At 32.5% G+C, this 17,967-nt stretch overlaps 4 protein-coding genes across 4 annotated transcripts; 2 read left to right on the forward strand and 2 right to left on the reverse strand.

Moving 5' to 3' along the window:
• Positions 1 to 1,748: 1,748 nt before the first annotated feature.
• On the forward strand, positions 1,749 to 2,927 carry LOC108207862 (F-box/kelch-repeat protein At3g23880). The gene has a single exon (XM_017378292.1). It carries the CDS (start codon positions 1,749 to 1,751, stop codon positions 2,925 to 2,927), a length of 1,179 nt encoding a protein of 392 aa, XP_017233781.1.
• Positions 2,928 to 2,937: 10 nt separating this feature from the next.
• LOC108209979 (glyoxylate/hydroxypyruvate reductase HPR3) lies at positions 2,938 to 4,143 on the reverse strand. The gene is made up of 2 exons (XM_017381205.2): positions 3,690 to 4,143; positions 2,938 to 3,593 (listed from the first exon to the last, which is right to left on the reverse strand). Exons 1-2 carry the CDS (start codon positions 4,137 to 4,139, stop codon positions 3,069 to 3,071), a joined length of 975 nt encoding a protein of 324 aa, XP_017236694.1. The 5' UTR covers positions 4,140 to 4,143; the 3' UTR covers positions 2,938 to 3,068.
• A 143-nt stretch (positions 4,144 to 4,286) lies between these two features.
• Positions 4,287 to 6,132, reverse strand: LOC108209980 (glyoxylate/hydroxypyruvate reductase HPR3). The gene is made up of 2 exons (XM_017381206.2): positions 5,597 to 6,132; positions 4,287 to 5,060 (listed from the first exon to the last, which is right to left on the reverse strand). Exons 1-2 carry the CDS (start codon positions 6,029 to 6,031, stop codon positions 4,536 to 4,538), a joined length of 960 nt encoding a protein of 319 aa, XP_017236695.1. The 5' UTR covers positions 6,032 to 6,132; the 3' UTR covers positions 4,287 to 4,535.
• Positions 6,133 to 11,796: 5,664 nt separating this feature from the next.
• On the forward strand, positions 11,797 to 17,209 carry LOC108207864 (uncharacterized). Its single transcript, XM_017378295.2, has 6 exons — positions 11,797 to 12,082; positions 12,238 to 12,566; positions 14,435 to 14,606; positions 14,764 to 15,088; positions 16,475 to 16,689; positions 16,839 to 17,209. The coding sequence occupies exons 1-6, from the start codon at positions 11,920 to 11,922 to the stop codon at positions 17,150 to 17,152; spliced, it is 1,518 nt and encodes a 505-aa protein (XP_017233784.2). The 5' UTR covers positions 11,797 to 11,919; the 3' UTR covers positions 17,153 to 17,209.
• The last annotated feature ends 758 nt before the right edge of the window (positions 17,210 to 17,967 follow it).

Consider the following 17,967-nt stretch of genomic DNA (forward strand, 5'->3'; position numbering starts at 1 on the left):
GCAGGAGAAATTAAGCAGAGTAAGCAAAGAGGACAAGTGTGAAGGACAGTTAAGTGGCCATATGTAACAGGGAGCGGTAATCATATTTCAAATCGGATTGTAAAAGAAATATTTTGTGCTAATCATATATTTCAATCATAGAAGTATTTTGTTTTCGTCTTATGGTTTTTAAATATGGTAACGCGGTTTCTGTCAAAAACAAAACGCGTCTTATTTATTTGTCAGGCCAAGTTCCAGAGTAGTGTTTTATTTATTTACTTATTATATTAATTCAATTTGTGTTTTTGTTATTCCTAATTAATAATATAATGTCAGATATTTATGATATTAAATTTATGTTTTTGTTCCGTTGTTAGGTTCAAACAAGAAACAACGCATAAATTCTGAACTCTAAATTCAATTTGTGTATTCTGCAAAAAGAATGTCCATTATTCAATATATCCACGTGGAGCCCCAGAGGAGTCGAACTCCGGTGGTCGGTGGCTCACAAAAAACCTTAACTGGGTACCAACTGTGCCACGCAATCTGAAGTACAGATACGCATTTCTCAAGTTTAGATATCGTCTCTCAATCATTTATTCAATATAGAGTAAATCTTGGCACACATCCTTACTACATGGAGTATTAAAAGAATGCTCCTGACGGAGCTCATTTTAAGAAAATAAAAAGAAAAACAATTATTTATAATATAAGAGCACCTCCAAGGCATTAGACCTGTTAGGTAAAACTGCTTATGTGGCACCTACATGGCATCTATGTGGCACATTTTAGATAATATGTAAAAATTCAACACTCCAACCATTACCCCTTAGCAAAAAATTATAGATAACTAAAATTGGGGTAGCTACATTTGTAAAACCTCTAAAGCTATTATGTATAATTTAGATAAAATAATTATGCATAACACCATTGGAGTGAACCTAGAACCTCTTAGCTATAATTTTAGATGATTATCCATATATTATATTATATTATAGCTAACAAGTATACATAACAACCTTGGAGATGCTATAATATACTAGTCGTTAGTGACTTTGTAGTGTTTAAAGATGTGTATCAAGATTTATTCAATATAATACAAGTTATGTAACTCTATTTCAAGAGTGTCAATTTCTTAATTTTAAAAAAAAAAAAGTGTCAATTTCTATCGTGTTTCTCTATTTTACTCCAAATAAGAGAAAAACGGAGGCGAAGAAGAATAAATTTTTTTGTAGAAAATTAGTATATGGATTGATATACTTTATTTCTTTTTCGAGGTGCTCTTAATCACTCAACAATTATATTATTAAATAATTATCATCTAAATAAATTATTAAAAATCAATTTATATATTTGATTATTTAATTTTAAATGCAAATATAACTGTTAAATTAGATACACATATATAGTGACACTCAAATCCCTGCACCGGTCACCTTCATATTTTTTTAATTTCACGAATCTCTCTTTTTCTATATTTTTTGTCTATATTTATAAAGCAGAGTGGTCTTTTGTAAATGATACAATATTATTTTATTTTTTGCTACAAAAATAAAATGTTATTGATTTTTAATATTACTGGATATTGGAATAAGAAAAAGAAGAGTCATTAATAAAGGGCGAGTAGAAGAAGGAAATTATGTTTGCTTCCAGGAGATTAGAACAGAGAACAAACATAAGTCGAATAGGAAAAGAAAAGAAAGGTGGGAAAAATACAATAAATATCGATACAAGCCTCTCTGTTTTCATTCACAATGCAGCATTCAACAATGGATTGCTTACCTGAAGATCTCTTAATGCAAATTCTTGTTAAAATACCCTGCAATAAGTCTATTCTTCGATGCACCTCTGTTTCTAAGTCATGGTATTCTTGTATCAAATCCCCTGTTTTCATTACTCTTCATCTACGTCGTAAAAATAATGATCAGTATCTCTTGTGTGACTTCAAGTCACCTAGTGGTAGGGACCGGTACGTGTCGATAAATAATGACACTGAATCATTAGCTGAACGTAACAGGTTGTTGTTTCCGGGGGAGCAGAGTTATGGAATGGTTGTACACGGATGTTGTAATGGGCTAGTTTGTTATACAAAGACCTACAATGGTCCAATATGGCTCTGGAACCCTGCTATTCGAAGGGTGAAGGAGCTTCCAAGGTATAAAGATCATGGTCGTTCGTGTTTCGGGTTGTGGTTTGACAAAAAAGTGAATGATCATATGGTTGCCAAGATTTCTACAGGGCAGGGCTTGTCTGTTGATGTTTATAGTTTGAGGACTAATTCTTGGAAGACCATCACCGAAAGAGTCCCTGCTAAGTCCGTGTCTGCTGATCGCGATTTAGCGTATGTAGATGGGAAATTGCATTGGCCTGTAGGAAGAAAAGGAAGTAGTGGAAGCTGGATGATTTGTTCTTTGGATTTAAAAACTGGGATTTTGAGGGAAACGTTGATTTCATGGAACAAGAAGCTGTCAGATCTCTACTTGACGCCTCTCGGTGAACACTCTCTTGCTGTTTTCGGATCCACAGATGCAAGTGACTCAGAAGGATGGGCAGCGCGGCGCTGTTGTATGGCACAAGCATATGATCAAAATATGAACAAGTTATATGCCATTGATTTGGAAAGGGCCACTTCTTATAACCTCCATCGTGTCGTAGGTTTGAGAAATAACGGTGAAGCTCTGTTTCTGGAGCTCGACAGCGATGATTCAGGACTGGTTTGCTGTAATACGACAACTAAAGTTTCCAAGAGGTTTGTTTCGAGGCTCCAGTACTATAAACTGCAGCGCGTAAGGCCATTTATTGAGACGCTAATCCTGCTTGATGATGAGGATGCTGAGGAATCTATAACTCCGAATCTTAGCCGGTTGTGGCTGTGTCTTCTACCTTATTTTTTGTTCTGTTCAGCTCCAGTTTTCCTTGTCTTGAGTGTTGTATTTAACTTCTATTAATATGACACAATTTTATTTAGCTTTAACAATTTAACACGAAGAAAAATTATTGCATCATATTGTATTTTTAACATTCCGCATCATTGATGCAAATAGGTAGATATGCTTACCATACAATTGAAGAACAAAGGTAGAATATCATCACTCAAATTTGATCTCAGACAGCAAAGGCTTATTTGCAAAGAATGCCTCTAAATTCCCGATTACTACATTCTGCAATGCCGCCATAGATTCTGGGGTGCAAATAGCCCTATGAGGAGATAGAACAACATTGTCTGATCCAAAAAGCTCTTCTGGGACGCTTGGTTCGTCCTCGTACACATCAAGACCTGCTCCTCCAATCTCACCTCGCACCAGAAAATCAACTAGTTCCTTCTCGTTAATAAGAGCTCCGCGACCAATGTTGATGATCACGCCATTCTTCCCCAAGGATGTCATAACATCCTTGTTGATCAAATGGCGGGTTTCTTTTGTTAAGGCACAGCAGACAATGAGAGCATCACTGTCGGCTGCAAGATCACTAACATTAGCATAAAAAAGATGCGGAATATCTGGTTTCTTCTTCCTTGAGGTGTACTTGATTATGCAGCCACATGCTTCGAGCCTTTTGGCAATCAACAAGCCAATATTTCCCAGTCCCACAATTCCGACACGTTTGCCTCCTAACTGCATTGTTAGAAACTTCCCAGCTATTAATTTATAATGACAAAATTGATTTATTTAATAAAAGGAAAAACTCATGATTATATAGAGAGAGTCAACCTTAGAACCTAGAGCATAACTTCCCATGACCGGCCACATTCCAGTCCGGCTAAACCTATCTGCAGCAGAGATTCGACGAAGAACATCCATATACAGACCAACGGCATAGTCAGCAACATCTTCAGAGAAGGCATTTCCTACATTAGTGACTTTGACACCACTACGGTGACACAAAGCAATGTCAATATGGTCTAAGCCAGTGCTGGTACCAACCACCAGCTCAAGCGAAGGATACTGCCTGAGGTTTTCACTGGTGAGTGGAGCAGCACCTACACAAACAAGAGCCCTGCAGGACTTAGACAAGAAAGGAAATGCAGGGTGGTTGGGCTCCAGAAGACGGAAACGAGCCTGGAGCCAGTCATTGAAGTTGAGGTTTGAACTTGACCATTGATGAATTAGAACCAATGGACGAGTTTCACAGGCTATGTTAGATCCTTGCAAGGAAGCCATTCAAATGTTTTCCTTTGGAATTTTGTTCTTCTTTTATGGAAAGTAAAAGATATTGCTCTTGCAAACTACTAGCTGACAATATTAGAGATACAGGAGGCAAACTGTAACATCACTAGCAAATCACCAGCTAACAAAACAGCAAAGAAATGAATGCAGACTGCAGTAATGAATGCAGCACTAGATGTTTGTTGGAAATTTATCACTAGCAAATCACCAGGTAACAAAACAACAAAGAAAAAAAGCCTTTGCTGTCTCAATCCAGTGTTTAGAGTACAAACCACACAGAATCGAAGAAGTATAAAATCGATAGTAGAATTTTAGCCACCTGTTAATCTGGAGGTCCGACTGTTTACTTATTTTGCAAGACCAATATAATAGGCTGGATTTTATAGTGTCTTACTCGATCACGATTTGAGACAGCAAGGGCTTATTTGCAAAGAATGCCTCCAAGTTTCCAATAACTACACTTTTTAATGCTGCCATGGATTCTGGTGTGCAAACAGCAGTATGATTAGATAAAACAACATTGTCTAGTCCAAACAGCTCTTCAGGCACATGAGGTTCGTTCTCATACACATCAAGACCTGCTCCTCCAATCTCACCTTGCACCAGAAATTTGACTAGTTCCTTCTCATCAACGAGAGCTCCACGACCAACATTTATTACAACACCATTCTTTCCTAAAGCAGTCAAAACATCTTTGTTGATCAAGTGGTAGGTCTCCTTGGTTGATGCGCAACAGACAATTAGAGCATCACTGTTGGTTGCAAGATCACTGACATTGGCGTAATAAGAATACGGAACCTGTGTCCTCTTCCTTCTTGAATTGTATGCAATTTCACAGCCAAATGCTTCGAGCCTTTTAGCAACCTCAAATCCAATTCTTCCCAGTCCCACAATTCCAACATGCTTACCCCCTAGCTGCGCACGTAACAATTTCAATGCTTTTTTTTGGGACGCATAAAAGCAAGTTGATAAAGATAATAACAGATCATATTAGAACAGTGAGCAAGTTACATAACCATCTTAGACATAACAAAGAGAAGAGCTTACAAACAGGAAGAAATAGATACTACCACATCCCAATTAAACGGTTATACACCAAATTACTGTACTAGTTTGTTAAGTATTAGAAATTTTAGTCCTGGTTCTGCTATCGGGAACCAGAGAATCTAAAATACCACATGAATTGTCCATTTAAAAATACACAAGTTAACAAATAGAAAACGACTGCCTAGCGGATATTCTTTTATCTTTTTATTGCTTTTAATCTTGTCCAGCATAAAAAACCCTGCAACTGTACAGTTGCAAGGCAAGATTTCGATATAGTGGTGTCAAGCAAATTTCATGTGAGGACTAGGAGTATATATTGGTTGCCTTAACTTAAAATTTTACATATTCAATTTAACGAATCAATCACTGACTACTAAATAAGGTTAAGAATCGAAGATATCAACCTTCGAAGCTAGAGGAAAAATTTCATGGACCGGCCACAAGCCGGCCCGAACGAACCGATCAGCCGCAGAAACTCGTCTCCAAACATCAATCAACAACCCAACAGCATAATCCGCCACGTCAGCAGTAAAAGCATCCCCCGCGTTAGTAACTTTTACCCCACGTCTCTTACACTCGGCCAGGTCAACATGGTCAACGCCCACGCCGCCGCATACCACCAGCTCCAGCGACGGGAACTGGCGGATATTTTCGGCAGTGAGGGGGGAGGGCCCCGCGACTGCGAGGGCCCGCACGGAGTGGGACAGGTTAGGGAAGTTCGGGTCGTCGGGTTCGAGTAGTTGGAAACGGGTTTGGAGCCAATCGGTTAAGGTGTAGCTGAATTGGGGTGATCTATGGTGGAAAACTAGTGGGAGAGATTCGGTTTGGACAGTGGTCATTGAGGTTACGTACAAGGTGCATCTATGTTCTGTAATGAAAGAATCTAGGTTTTATTGCAACTTTTGTATAAGGTGGACTATTTTAATCGGATAAAATTAGGATGGATCAATGATCATCCCTGATTATAATAGGGGTTAAATGGCGTTTTGGTCACTCAACTGACTGAAAACTTGCAATTGGGTCATCCAACTCAAAAAGCTGTCAGTCACATCATTAAACTCTTAAAAATTTTCATTCAGATCACTGGCCGTTACACTCCGTTAAAAATTTGACGGAAAGCTGACTAAGCGTCGTGACTTGGCTTAAATAAATCCACGGTGGTATGTACAGTCAGCTAAAGTGGCATTTTGGTCACTCAACTGACTACAAATTTGCAATCGGGTCATCAAACTCAAAAAACTTTCATTTAGGTCACTATCATAATATCCGTTAGAAATTGAAAAAAAAGAAAGAATTAAAAGTTATCATGCAGCACCTTTTTTTTCTCTCTTAAAAATAAATAGTAAATAAATTGATAAAATATAAATATATTATCAAAAATAATGTGTCAAACTCTATAAATAATATTTTTACTCCTTGGACTAAAATTTGGAGTTACTTGATTGATATTTATTATGACTTTAATAATTGAAATGTGATCCCGTTAAGATTAATGAGCAAAATGATATATGACCTTCACTTCAGTGACCACTTTGATATTTAATCCTATTTTAAGGCCATTTTCGAAAAACTTCAAACTTAAAAATCTATTGTCATTTTTATTAATTTTTGGTCATTGTGGAAAATTCCATAAGAAATTTAATGATTTTATGTGTGTTTATTGGTTTCATTTGCTAATAAGTTTCGAAATTTTCAAGAGATCAAAAAAGGTGCTGCATGATAGCTTTCAATTCTTTCTTTTTTCAATTTCTAACGAATATTATGATAAGTAACCTAAATGAAAATTTTTTGAGTTTGATGACCCGATTGCAAGTTTGTAGTCAGTTGAGTGACCAAAATGCCACTTCAGCTGACTGTACATGCCACGGTGGATTTATTTAAGCCAAGTCACGACGCTTAGTCAGCTTTCCGTCAAATTTTTAACGGAGTGTAACGGCCAGTGACCTGAATGAAAATTTTTAAGAGTATAATGATGTGACTGACAGTTTTTTGAGTTGGATGACCCAATTGCAAGTTTCCGATCAGTTGAGTGACCAAAACGCCATTTAACCCATTATAATAGTAACTAGTTTATAAAGCCGCGCTTCGCGGCGGTGTTATAAATTTTTTTATAAATTTTGATACGAATTAATGTTATAATTGTATAAAAGTTATTTTGACTCATGTTCCCGTTAATATATCATTATAATTAATATAAATTTGTTTGAGTGGTCCTCTCATCAAAGATAATATTAATCAATAATTATTATAATTATGATAAAATTAAATATAATAATATAGATAAAAATTAGTTTGAGCCGTTCTCTTGTCAAACACAATACTAATAAAAAAAATTATAATATAGATATTAGTTTGAGTCGTCCTACCATCAACCACAATACAAATAAAAAAAATATTATAATTATGATAAAGTTAGAGATTATAATTGGATAAAAATTATTTTAAGTCATGATCCCGTTTTAATAAAAAAATACATTATAACTTAAATAAAAATTTGTTTTAGCCGCTTTCCTGTCAAACATAATGTTAATGGAAAATTTATTATTATTTTGATAAAAATTAATTTGGGCCGCCCTCCCCTCAAACACAATACTAATTAAGAATTTTTTTATAAATTTTGATACGAATTAATATTAAAATTGCATAAAATTTATTTTGAGTCATGTTTCCGTTAAACATATCATTAATAAAAAACATTATAATTAATATAAAAATTTGTTTAAGTGGCCCTCCTGTCAAACACAATACTAATAAAAAAATTGTTTGACCCGCCCTCCAATCAAAGACAATATTAATCAATGATTATTATAATTATCATAAAATTGAATATTATAATATAGATTAGATTTTTCTTAAGATTCCTATTTTTTAATTGTTTAGAATTCTTTCTCTTTTTTTTAAGAATCCTATTAGTTAACTGCTTAGAATTTCACAAATTTTATTATTAAGATTCCTACTTACTAACTACTTAGAATTATATCTCTCTTATGATTGTTATTTTTTATCTACTTTATCTATTTTCTCTCAAAAATTAGAAAAATTAAACGGAGAGTTTCTAGAGACAGTGAATCCAGTAAAAAAAGAATTGTATTATTTTTAGAATTCTTGAAACTGATTTTTTGGATTCTAATTATATTTTCTATTCGAAATTTAATAAAATTAGAAGACTGAATGTTATAAATTTTTTTATAAATTTTGATACAAATTAATGTTATAATTGTATAAAAGTTATTTTGACTCATGTTCCGTTAACATATTCAGTGCTGCAACAACTGCTACCGTGCTACGGCCTTATCACAGGCGTATATAATTAAGGAATATGCATTGGCCCCTTTCAATAAAAAAAATATTATAATTATGATAAAGTTAAAGATTATAATTGGATAAAAATTATTTTAAGTCATGGTCCCGTTTTAATAAAAAAAATACATTATAACTTAAATAAAAATTTGTTTTAGCCGCTTTCCTGTCAAACATAATGTTAATGGAAAATTTATTATTATTTTGATAAAAATTAATTTGGGTCGCCCTCCCCTCAAACACAATACTAATTAAGAATTTTTTTTATAAATTTTGATACGAATTAATATTAAAATTGCATAAAAGTTATTTTGAGTCATGTTTCCGTTAAACATATCATTAATAAAAAAAATTATAATTAATATAAAAATTTGTTTAAGTGGCCCTCCATGTCAAACACAATAGTAATAAAAAAATTGTTTGACCCGCCCTCCAATCAAAGACAATATTAATCAATAATTATTATAATTATGATAAAATTAAATATTATAATATAGATTAGATTTTTCTTAAGATTCCTATTTTTTAGTTGTTTAGAATTCTTTCTCTTTTTTTTAAGAATCCTATTTGTTAACTGCTTAGAATTTCACAAATTTTAGCTATTATATTTTTGTTAAGATTACTACTTCTTAACTACTTAGAATTATATCTCTCTTATGATTGTTATTTTTTATCTATTTTATCTATTTTCTCTCAAAAATTAGAAAAATTAAACGGAGAGTTTGTAGAGACACTGAATCCAGTAAAAAAGGAATTTTATTATTTTTAGAATTCTTGAACCTTATTTTTTGAATTATAATTATATTTTTTATCTGAAATTTAAGAAAAATTAGAAGACTGAATCGAACAATTCTAGAGACGCATCCTCCTTTATATATAAGAAAAGAGTTGTATTACTTTTAGAATTCTTGAACCTTATTTTTTGAATTATAACTATATTTTCTATCCGAAATTTAAGAAAAATCAGAAGACTGAATGGAATCAAAGACAATATTAATCAATAATTATTATAATTATGATAAAATTAAATATTATAATATAGATTAGATTTTTCTTAAGATTCCTATTTTTTAGTTGTTTAGAATTCTTTCTCTTTTTTTTAAGAATCCTATTTGTTAACTGCTTAGAATTTCACAAATCTTAGCTATTATATTTTTGTTAAGATTACTACTTCTTAACTACTTAGAATTATATCTCTCTTATGATTGTTATTTTTTATCTATTTTATCTATTTTCTCTCAAAAATTAGAAAAATTAAACGGAGAGTTTGTAGAGACACTGAATCCAGTAAAAAAGGAATTTTATTATTTTTAGAATTCTTGAACCTTATTTTTTGAATTATAATTATATTTTTTATCTGAAATTTAAGAAAAATTAGAAGACTGAATCGAACAATTCTAGAGACGCATCCTCCTTTATATATAAGAAAAGAGTTGTATTACTTTTAGAATTCTTGAACCTTATTTTTTGAATTATAACTATATTTTCTATCCGAAATTTAAGAAAAATCAGAAGACTGAATGGAACAATTCTAGAGACGTCCGCATCCTCCTTTATATATATATATTGATAAGTTCGTATGAAAATATTATACAGTGAACGTATATTTTATGATATAATTTTCATAAAAAGTAATTTAAAGAGAAATAAAAATATTATACAGTGAACGTATATTATGATATAATTTTCATAAAAGGTAATTTAAAGAGAAATAGTTCTTCCGGTTTTCTAGCTATCGGCCTTTCATATTTTATGATCAAAATAATCATTTTTATCAAGAATTAAGTAAAACTTTTTATTATTTTAAAAATCAAAAATGAAAATTTAAAAAAATATATTTATTTATAGTGATTTAATTTTATAATATCTTTAATTATATATTATATATAAATTTAAGTCAAAATTTGGTCAATTTGATCATTAAAAATCAAAATTTGACAACTAAAAAGGATGAAGGTAATTTATATTATTTTAATTCCGATTTTATATGTCAAATAGTGAAATTCATATAAATATTATTTAATTGTTAATATAACAAATAATACGAGTATTTTATAACTAAATCAAATCATAATATATATCTAGAAATAAACACAAGAGTACAAAAATCACATCCCGAAGATTTTATATATATGGCAAACAAAAGAAATCTTACCAATTAATTGTTAAGTAAAAAAATGATCAAAAGTATATAATAAAAAATGAAAAAAAAAATCATAATTTACTCCTGTTGATAGCAATGAACTCATGAGTTAAAGAATCAATATCATCAGTGTTCCAAATGCTGCAGAAGTCCATGCATGCCAAATATCTAGAAGCTACTGTTCCGAAGTTGCAGAGTGCAGATACAGTAGGTGCTGGTGCAGGGGAGCCTAGCTGAAGTAATACCGTTATCGCCAGCTCATAATGTGCTGTCCAGGCTGTCAGTTTAACAGAATTCTGTTATGATAGCTCATAATGTCCAGCAATGTCCAGCCTGTCAGTTTAACAGAATTCTGTACCATCTTCAATGGCAAATTCAACTGTTATTGACATCAATCATCCATACTTCTTGAGTTCGTATGATCATCCTGGCATTTCTTTAGTAACTGAAGTTCTCACACATCAAAACTATCATCACTAGAGTCGATACGTACGGATTGCACTATCTGCAAAGCTTAAACTCGGTTTTGTTGATGGCACACAATCGGGACCTGCTGAAAACGAAGCAACGATATGGTTATTTCATGGCTTCTTAACTCAGTTTCAAATGAAATTCGAAAGAGTACTGTCTATATGCATACTGCAAAACAAGTCTGGTTGAAGATTGTGTACAGTTTTGGAATGAAATTAAATCTGCCCCGTGAACATTATAGACTCCGGCGGGATACTTGTAAACTGCAACCACAAAGTTTTGTAATGGAAATTGATTGTCCAACCACTGTCGTCTCCAACCACAAAGTCTGTTGCCAAAGCTGGAGCTACAATCGCTGAAATAATAGCTAATGTAACTAAAAGATAGTTGCCATTTGAAGAACAAATCAAGTCAGGATGAACTGTTCAAATGTTCTGTTGTCTTAAACTGTTTGATGAGGATACTTTTTGACAGTGTCTGTAATTTATACAGATTCTGAGAGAGTGAGAGCTGGCTAACCTTAATCGGCATAGCAACCTTAAAATGATTATTTGACCGAGTCTGACTACAAACGTTTAATCAGTCGACATGTATTATGTCTTTAATGGTTAACTAATCATGCCAGAAAGAATTTTCTGAGGCTATTAATTACATCTGGCACACGAAAATGTTTTGGAAGCCGGCTATCACTCAGTTAGAAATCTTTATAAATTAAAATTGAGTACCACCACCAAAGCATATCACAACCAAACAGAGTTCAGTAAAGAAGAGAAGATCTAGCTAATATCAGTTTGAAATTAATCTTTTTTTCCAATGGCTTCCACTAATATTTTTGTCACATTAGCTCTTATTTCCGTCATCATTGCTCCAGCTTTGGCAACAGACTTTGTGGTTGGAGATGACGCTGGCTGGAAAACCAATTTCGATTACAAAACATGGGCTGCTGGCAAAGAGTTTCACGTTGGCGATAAACTCGGTACGTCAATTACTTGTTAATTGTTCTCATTCAACACATTGCCTAATTCCACACATATTATTTCATATCACTTACATTTGCCACTTGCATGATTTAATGGCATTTACCCTGTAAAAAGAGAATGCAAAGTAATCATTTATTTCTTTGGGGTGCAGTTTTCAAGTACTCTGCTGGAGTTCACAATGTTCACAAAGCGGATTTAGCTTCATTTCAGAGTTGCACACCGCCTGCAACAAGTGTCGCCCTCACAACCGGAAATGATGTGATTACTCTTGCAAGTGAAGGCAAAAAATGGTACTTATGCAGCATAGCTAGTCATTGTGCCTCCGGTAACATGAAACTTGCAATAACAGTGTTGCCTCAGATAGAATCTCTTGCTCCAGCACCTCAAGTGATGGGAGACAGGAATGAATTTTCTGCAGCTGCTGGATTTGGAACACAATTGTTATGGATCGGTGCAGCATTCGGAACAGTAATGATGATGATTTAATTAAGAGAAACAGAGAGCTCTAGTAATCATTCTATTTATGTATTTATGTATTGCTACTGTGTATTTGTGTAATGTGTTGATCATGATTTTACTTATTACAATTTCTTATTGTTCCTTGATCAATGTAAATTTTAGTGAACGTGTAAAATATTGATTTTTTATAAAATTTAATATATAATAAAAATAAATTTAACTAAATTTGATCTATATTAGTGAAAATAAAATAATATATTTAATGATAATATTATAACATTTTTATATTTTTGTTAATATTTTGAAGTAAACATTCTAAATTAAAAATAAGTATATATTAATCTTCCGTTGGTATTAGCTATAACCATTAGTTATATTTAAAATATTATATTTGTTTAAAATTTTAAATATACAATGAAAATAAATTTAAAAAAAATTTATTATATATTTGTGAAAATAATATAATATATTTAATAAAAAGATATTAAATGATAATTTTATAACAATTTTATATTTATGTTAATATTTTAAAATAAAATTTTAAATTAAAAATAAATATTAATCGAATTTAAACATATTTTACTTTATTAAAATTTTCAAAAATTTAGTTAACAATGAAATGACATTTTTACACTTAATAATATTACAACTTTAAAAATTAAAATAATAAACAATACATTTATATATGTTACAATATAATATTATATGTTTAAAGAGTAATTTAAATATTTTAAATTGAATATTGAAAATAATTTAAATTAATATGTTACATGTCATAAATAACAAAAATAAAATTGAGTATAAGATTTGTGACAATCAACAACAGAGCCGCCATCATTCAGATGCTCTTATTGACACTCCATTTTGCATCGAGGAAGTACCAGTTGTCTATAAAAAAGTTGATCATAATTTATAATAACAAATTCTTATAAAATAAGGAAAAAAGTAATTTTATTTTTCATGATCTCCATCATAAATTATTTATTTATTTTGACATTAACACGGATTCTAGAATGTATTGATCGCATAATTTTGTAAATAATTTTTCATAATACTTATATAATAAAATTTTGATATTCAAATTGTTATTAGAAAATTATTTTAAAGATAACATATAAAACTATTTGATCAACTTTGGTTATATGTAAAATTAAATCACGTTTAAAGACGAGCTGCAGCACTTCCAAAACTCTTAACCATGCAAAATCAAACTACATTTAAAGATGAGTTGCAAAAATCACTTCAAAAATTCATTAAAAAAAAATTTGACCGAAAAACTTATTATTTTTTTTGAAACAGACCGAAAAACTTATTAATATTTTAACTCAATTATTCATTGGAAAAAACCTATGTTTCATGTAAATTTATAGTTTGTTGTCCTTAAAATTTTTTGGAACAGGACAGAAGATTATGACTACTGTTAAAATAATTTTCGTCATTACCCATTTCACAAATCCTCTAGGCCAAAAAAACAAAAAGTACTGTTAGAGGCCTTTTGATTTTGAGGAACAAATTAAGTCAGGAGGAATTGTTCATATGTTCTGCTTGATGAGGATACTCTCGACGGTGTCTGTAATTTATACCGATTCTGAGAGAGTGAGAGCCGGCTAACCTTAATCGGCATTGCAACCTTAAAATGATTATTGACTCAGTCTAACAACAAACATTAGTCAATCGACATAGATTGTGTCTTTAATGGTTGACTAATCATGCTCGAAAAAAATATTCTGAGGCTGTTAATTACATATGGCGCATAAGATGTTTTGGAAGCCGGCTGTCACTCGGTTGAAAATCTGTATAAATTAAAATTTGAGTACCAAAGCATATCACAACCAAACAGAGTTCAAGAAAGCAGAGAAGATCTAGCTATATCATTTCGATATTAATCTTTTGTTACAATGGCTTCAATTAATATATTTGTCACATTAGCACTTATTTCCGCAATCATTGCTCCAGCTTTGGCAACAGACTTTGTTATTGGAGATGAGGCTGGCTGGAAAACCAATTTCGATTACAAAACATGGGCTGCTGGCAAAGAGTTTCATGTTGGTGATAAACTCAGTACGTCAATTACTTGTTAATTGTTCTGATTCAATAGAATGCCTAATTCCACACACATTGTTTCATATCACTTACATTTGCCACTTGCATGATTTAATCGCATTTTCTCTCTGTAAAAAGAGAATGCAAAGTAATCATTTATTTCTTTGGTGTGCAGTTTTTAAGTACTCTGCTGGAGTTCACAATGTTCACAGAGCGGATTTAGCTTCATTTCAGAGCTGCAAACCATCGGCAACAAGTGTCGCCCTCACTACCGGAAATGATGTGATTACCCTTGCAAGTGAAGGCAAAAAATGGTACTTATGTAGCATAGCTTCTCACTGTGCCTCCGGGAACATGAAGCTTGCAATAACAGTGTTGCCTCAGGGAGAATCTCCTGCTCCAGCACCTCAAGTAATGGGACACAGAGAGGAATCTGCAGCTGTTGGATTTGGAACACAATTGTTATGGATCGGTGCAGCATTGGGACCAGTAATGATGATGATTTAATTAAGAGAAACAGAGAGTTCAGTGATTACTCTAGTTATGTATTGCTATTTGTGTTGATTATGATTTTATTTATTACAATTGCATTTTGTTTGTTGATCAATGGAAAATAAGAGCTTTCATTTACAGACACTCCATATCAGCCTCTAAGAAGTACCAGCAATCTGTTTGCCTATCAAAAAAAATTATCATATTGTAAAATACCACTCATATAAAGAAAGAGAAAAACTGTCAATTTTAAAACACTATTCTCAAAATTTTGATCATATGAAACGATAATCCGGGTTCAAAAGTTCAATAACATTTCTTTAACCGAAAAACACATTAACATATTTAACTCAATTATTTAATAGGAAGAATCTCTCATTTCTTCATATATATTTGTATTACTTTCCGTACTTAAAAGTTTTTAGAAGAGGTTATTGACCACTTAATAGAAGCTAAAATAATTTTCATCGTTACCCATTTCTCAAATCCTCCCAAAAATAACCTATTAGGAGTTTTTTGTGTTTATATTATTTTTTTTGGATAGCTGAGAATATATTATCTTGTCTGCAGCATTGCATTTTGATGGGATCTTCACTGTGATTCCTCATGTGGGTAACCTTTTCATCATTATTTTCCTCTTATTGTTATGCATATTTTCAGTTTTGAATGATTATAATTTGTTTTGTTGAGAAAATTGTTAGTTTTGTAATTTATAATTAATGACTTTTACGTGCTAAGTACTAGTTTTGGCCCCGGGTGAAGGGTCTTTAAGAAATCAATGCCACTGGGATCAACTTGTGATATCGAATTTCAGAACATTGTGTCATGTATCATAATATGAATTGAAAGAGGACTTGTTAACATTCATATAAAACCCCTTAAAAAGTATGAATTGTGTATGGAAGATCTGGTATGCTCTTTATGATAGTGAACTGAGGCAGCTTTTTTAACAGTATGACTGTAAAAATGTATGGATAACAGTTTCTGATTAAGCTTGATGAGGATTGATCATCAACTAATGAGAATCGTAATAAAACAAGTTCAGAATATCTGGTGAGTTGCAATATATAGGCTTATATTGCCTTGGTAGAATCTTATTTTGGCAATGCTTCTAAGTTCTAAATGTACACTCCACACTTTGTGTCCCTGATTCAGTTGAATGTAGTCTTAGGGAATTTAAAGTAGTATTAGTTGACTTAGTCTGCAACAAACACTTAATTAGCGGACTTAGATTGTCTTAATGATGAACAAATCATGCCAAAAAGAATATCATGAGGCTGTTAGTTCCATATGGCACACGAAAATTTTTGACAGCCGGCTGTTCACTCGGTTAACAATCTCTATAAATTGGAACTTGACTACCAGAAGCATATCACAAGCAATCAGGGTTAAAGAAAGAAGAGAAGATCTAGCTATATCTTTGATACTAATCTTTCATTTCTTTTAATGGCATCAGTTAATTTTTTCGTCGCAGTAGCTCTTATTTCAGCAATTATTGCTCCAGCTTTGGCTACAGACTTTGTGGTTGGAGATGAAGCTGGCTGGAAAACGAATTTCGATTACAAAACATGGGCTGCTGGCAAAGAGTTTCATGTTGGCGATAAACTCAGTACGTCAATTACTTACATCTATCTAATTAATTTAATGCAGCATGTTAAAATTTTCTCATTCAACATTTTAAAAGTAGTCACTTAATATTATAAAGAACACGAAGCCATTGTGACATTGGTATCTAATCATTACTTCTTTGGTGTGCAGTTTTTAACTACCCTGCTGGAGTTCACAATGTTCACAAAGCAGATTTAGCTTCATTTCAGAGTTGCACACCCTCCGCAACAAGTGTTGCCCTCACTACCGGGAGTGATGTGATTACTCTTGCAAGTGAAGGCAAAAAATGGTACTTATGCAGCATAGCTTCTCACTGTGCCTCCGGAAACATGAAGCTTGCAATAACAGTGTTACCTCAGGTTGAATCTCCTGCTCCAGCACCTGAAGTTTCTGCAGCTGCTGAATTTGGAACACAATTCTTATGGATCGGTGCAGCATTCGGAGCTGTAATGATGATGATTTAATTGAGAGAACACAGAGTCCAGAAATTATTCAAATTATGTAGTGTATGTGTGATTGAATTATGATTTCTATTATGACAATTTCTTTTTTTTTTTTGAAAAGCAAAAGATTCATTAGATATAATAAAGAGTACATCAGTGCAAATCAAAAGATTTGCAGACCTCTAGAGAATAATTATCATCCCGATAGAATAAGCATCATAATAACTATCTAGCCAAACATAAGCTTTTCCCCAGCACTACTTTCTCCTTCATTAGCCTAGAACCTCACAAAAGACCCTCCCAGTACACCAAACAAAACAACATAGATAATACCTAATAGTTTCTACTATTCCCAAGCAACCAGCTCACACCTTTAGTCCATAATCTCCAGTTCTCCACAACCTCCACTTCATCATAGTTTGCTGCGACTTCCTGCCTGAACATGTTCCTCCTGATCATTCACCACAGCATCTTCCTGATCATCAGCATCATTAACAACTCCAGGTCCAAGATCCTCCTCGTTGACAGCCATAAAACGAGGGTCACCAGAGCCAAGCCCCATATCGAGGCTCCAGAGATCAAATACTCTTCCAAACGGCTGTGCAATCACTACCATGACCTTGTATTTCTTTTCGTTCTTTGATGATTAGCAAATTACTGACAAGATAATATAAAAGCTTTCATTTATAGACACGGATACTCCATATGGACCATATCTGCCCCTAACTCAGCTAAAAAGTACAAGCTTACTTTCACCACGCCCCATATCTAAAAAATTATTTGACAATCTCTGATTCTCTATCATAAATTACACTTCCCCTTTTGATCTCAAAGTT

This window comes from Daucus carota, chromosome 2, assembly GCF_001625215.2.
Source record: "Daucus carota subsp. sativus chromosome 2, DH1 v3.0, whole genome shotgun sequence".
Lineage (NCBI taxonomy): Eukaryota > Viridiplantae > Streptophyta > Magnoliopsida > Apiales > Apiaceae > Daucus > Daucus carota.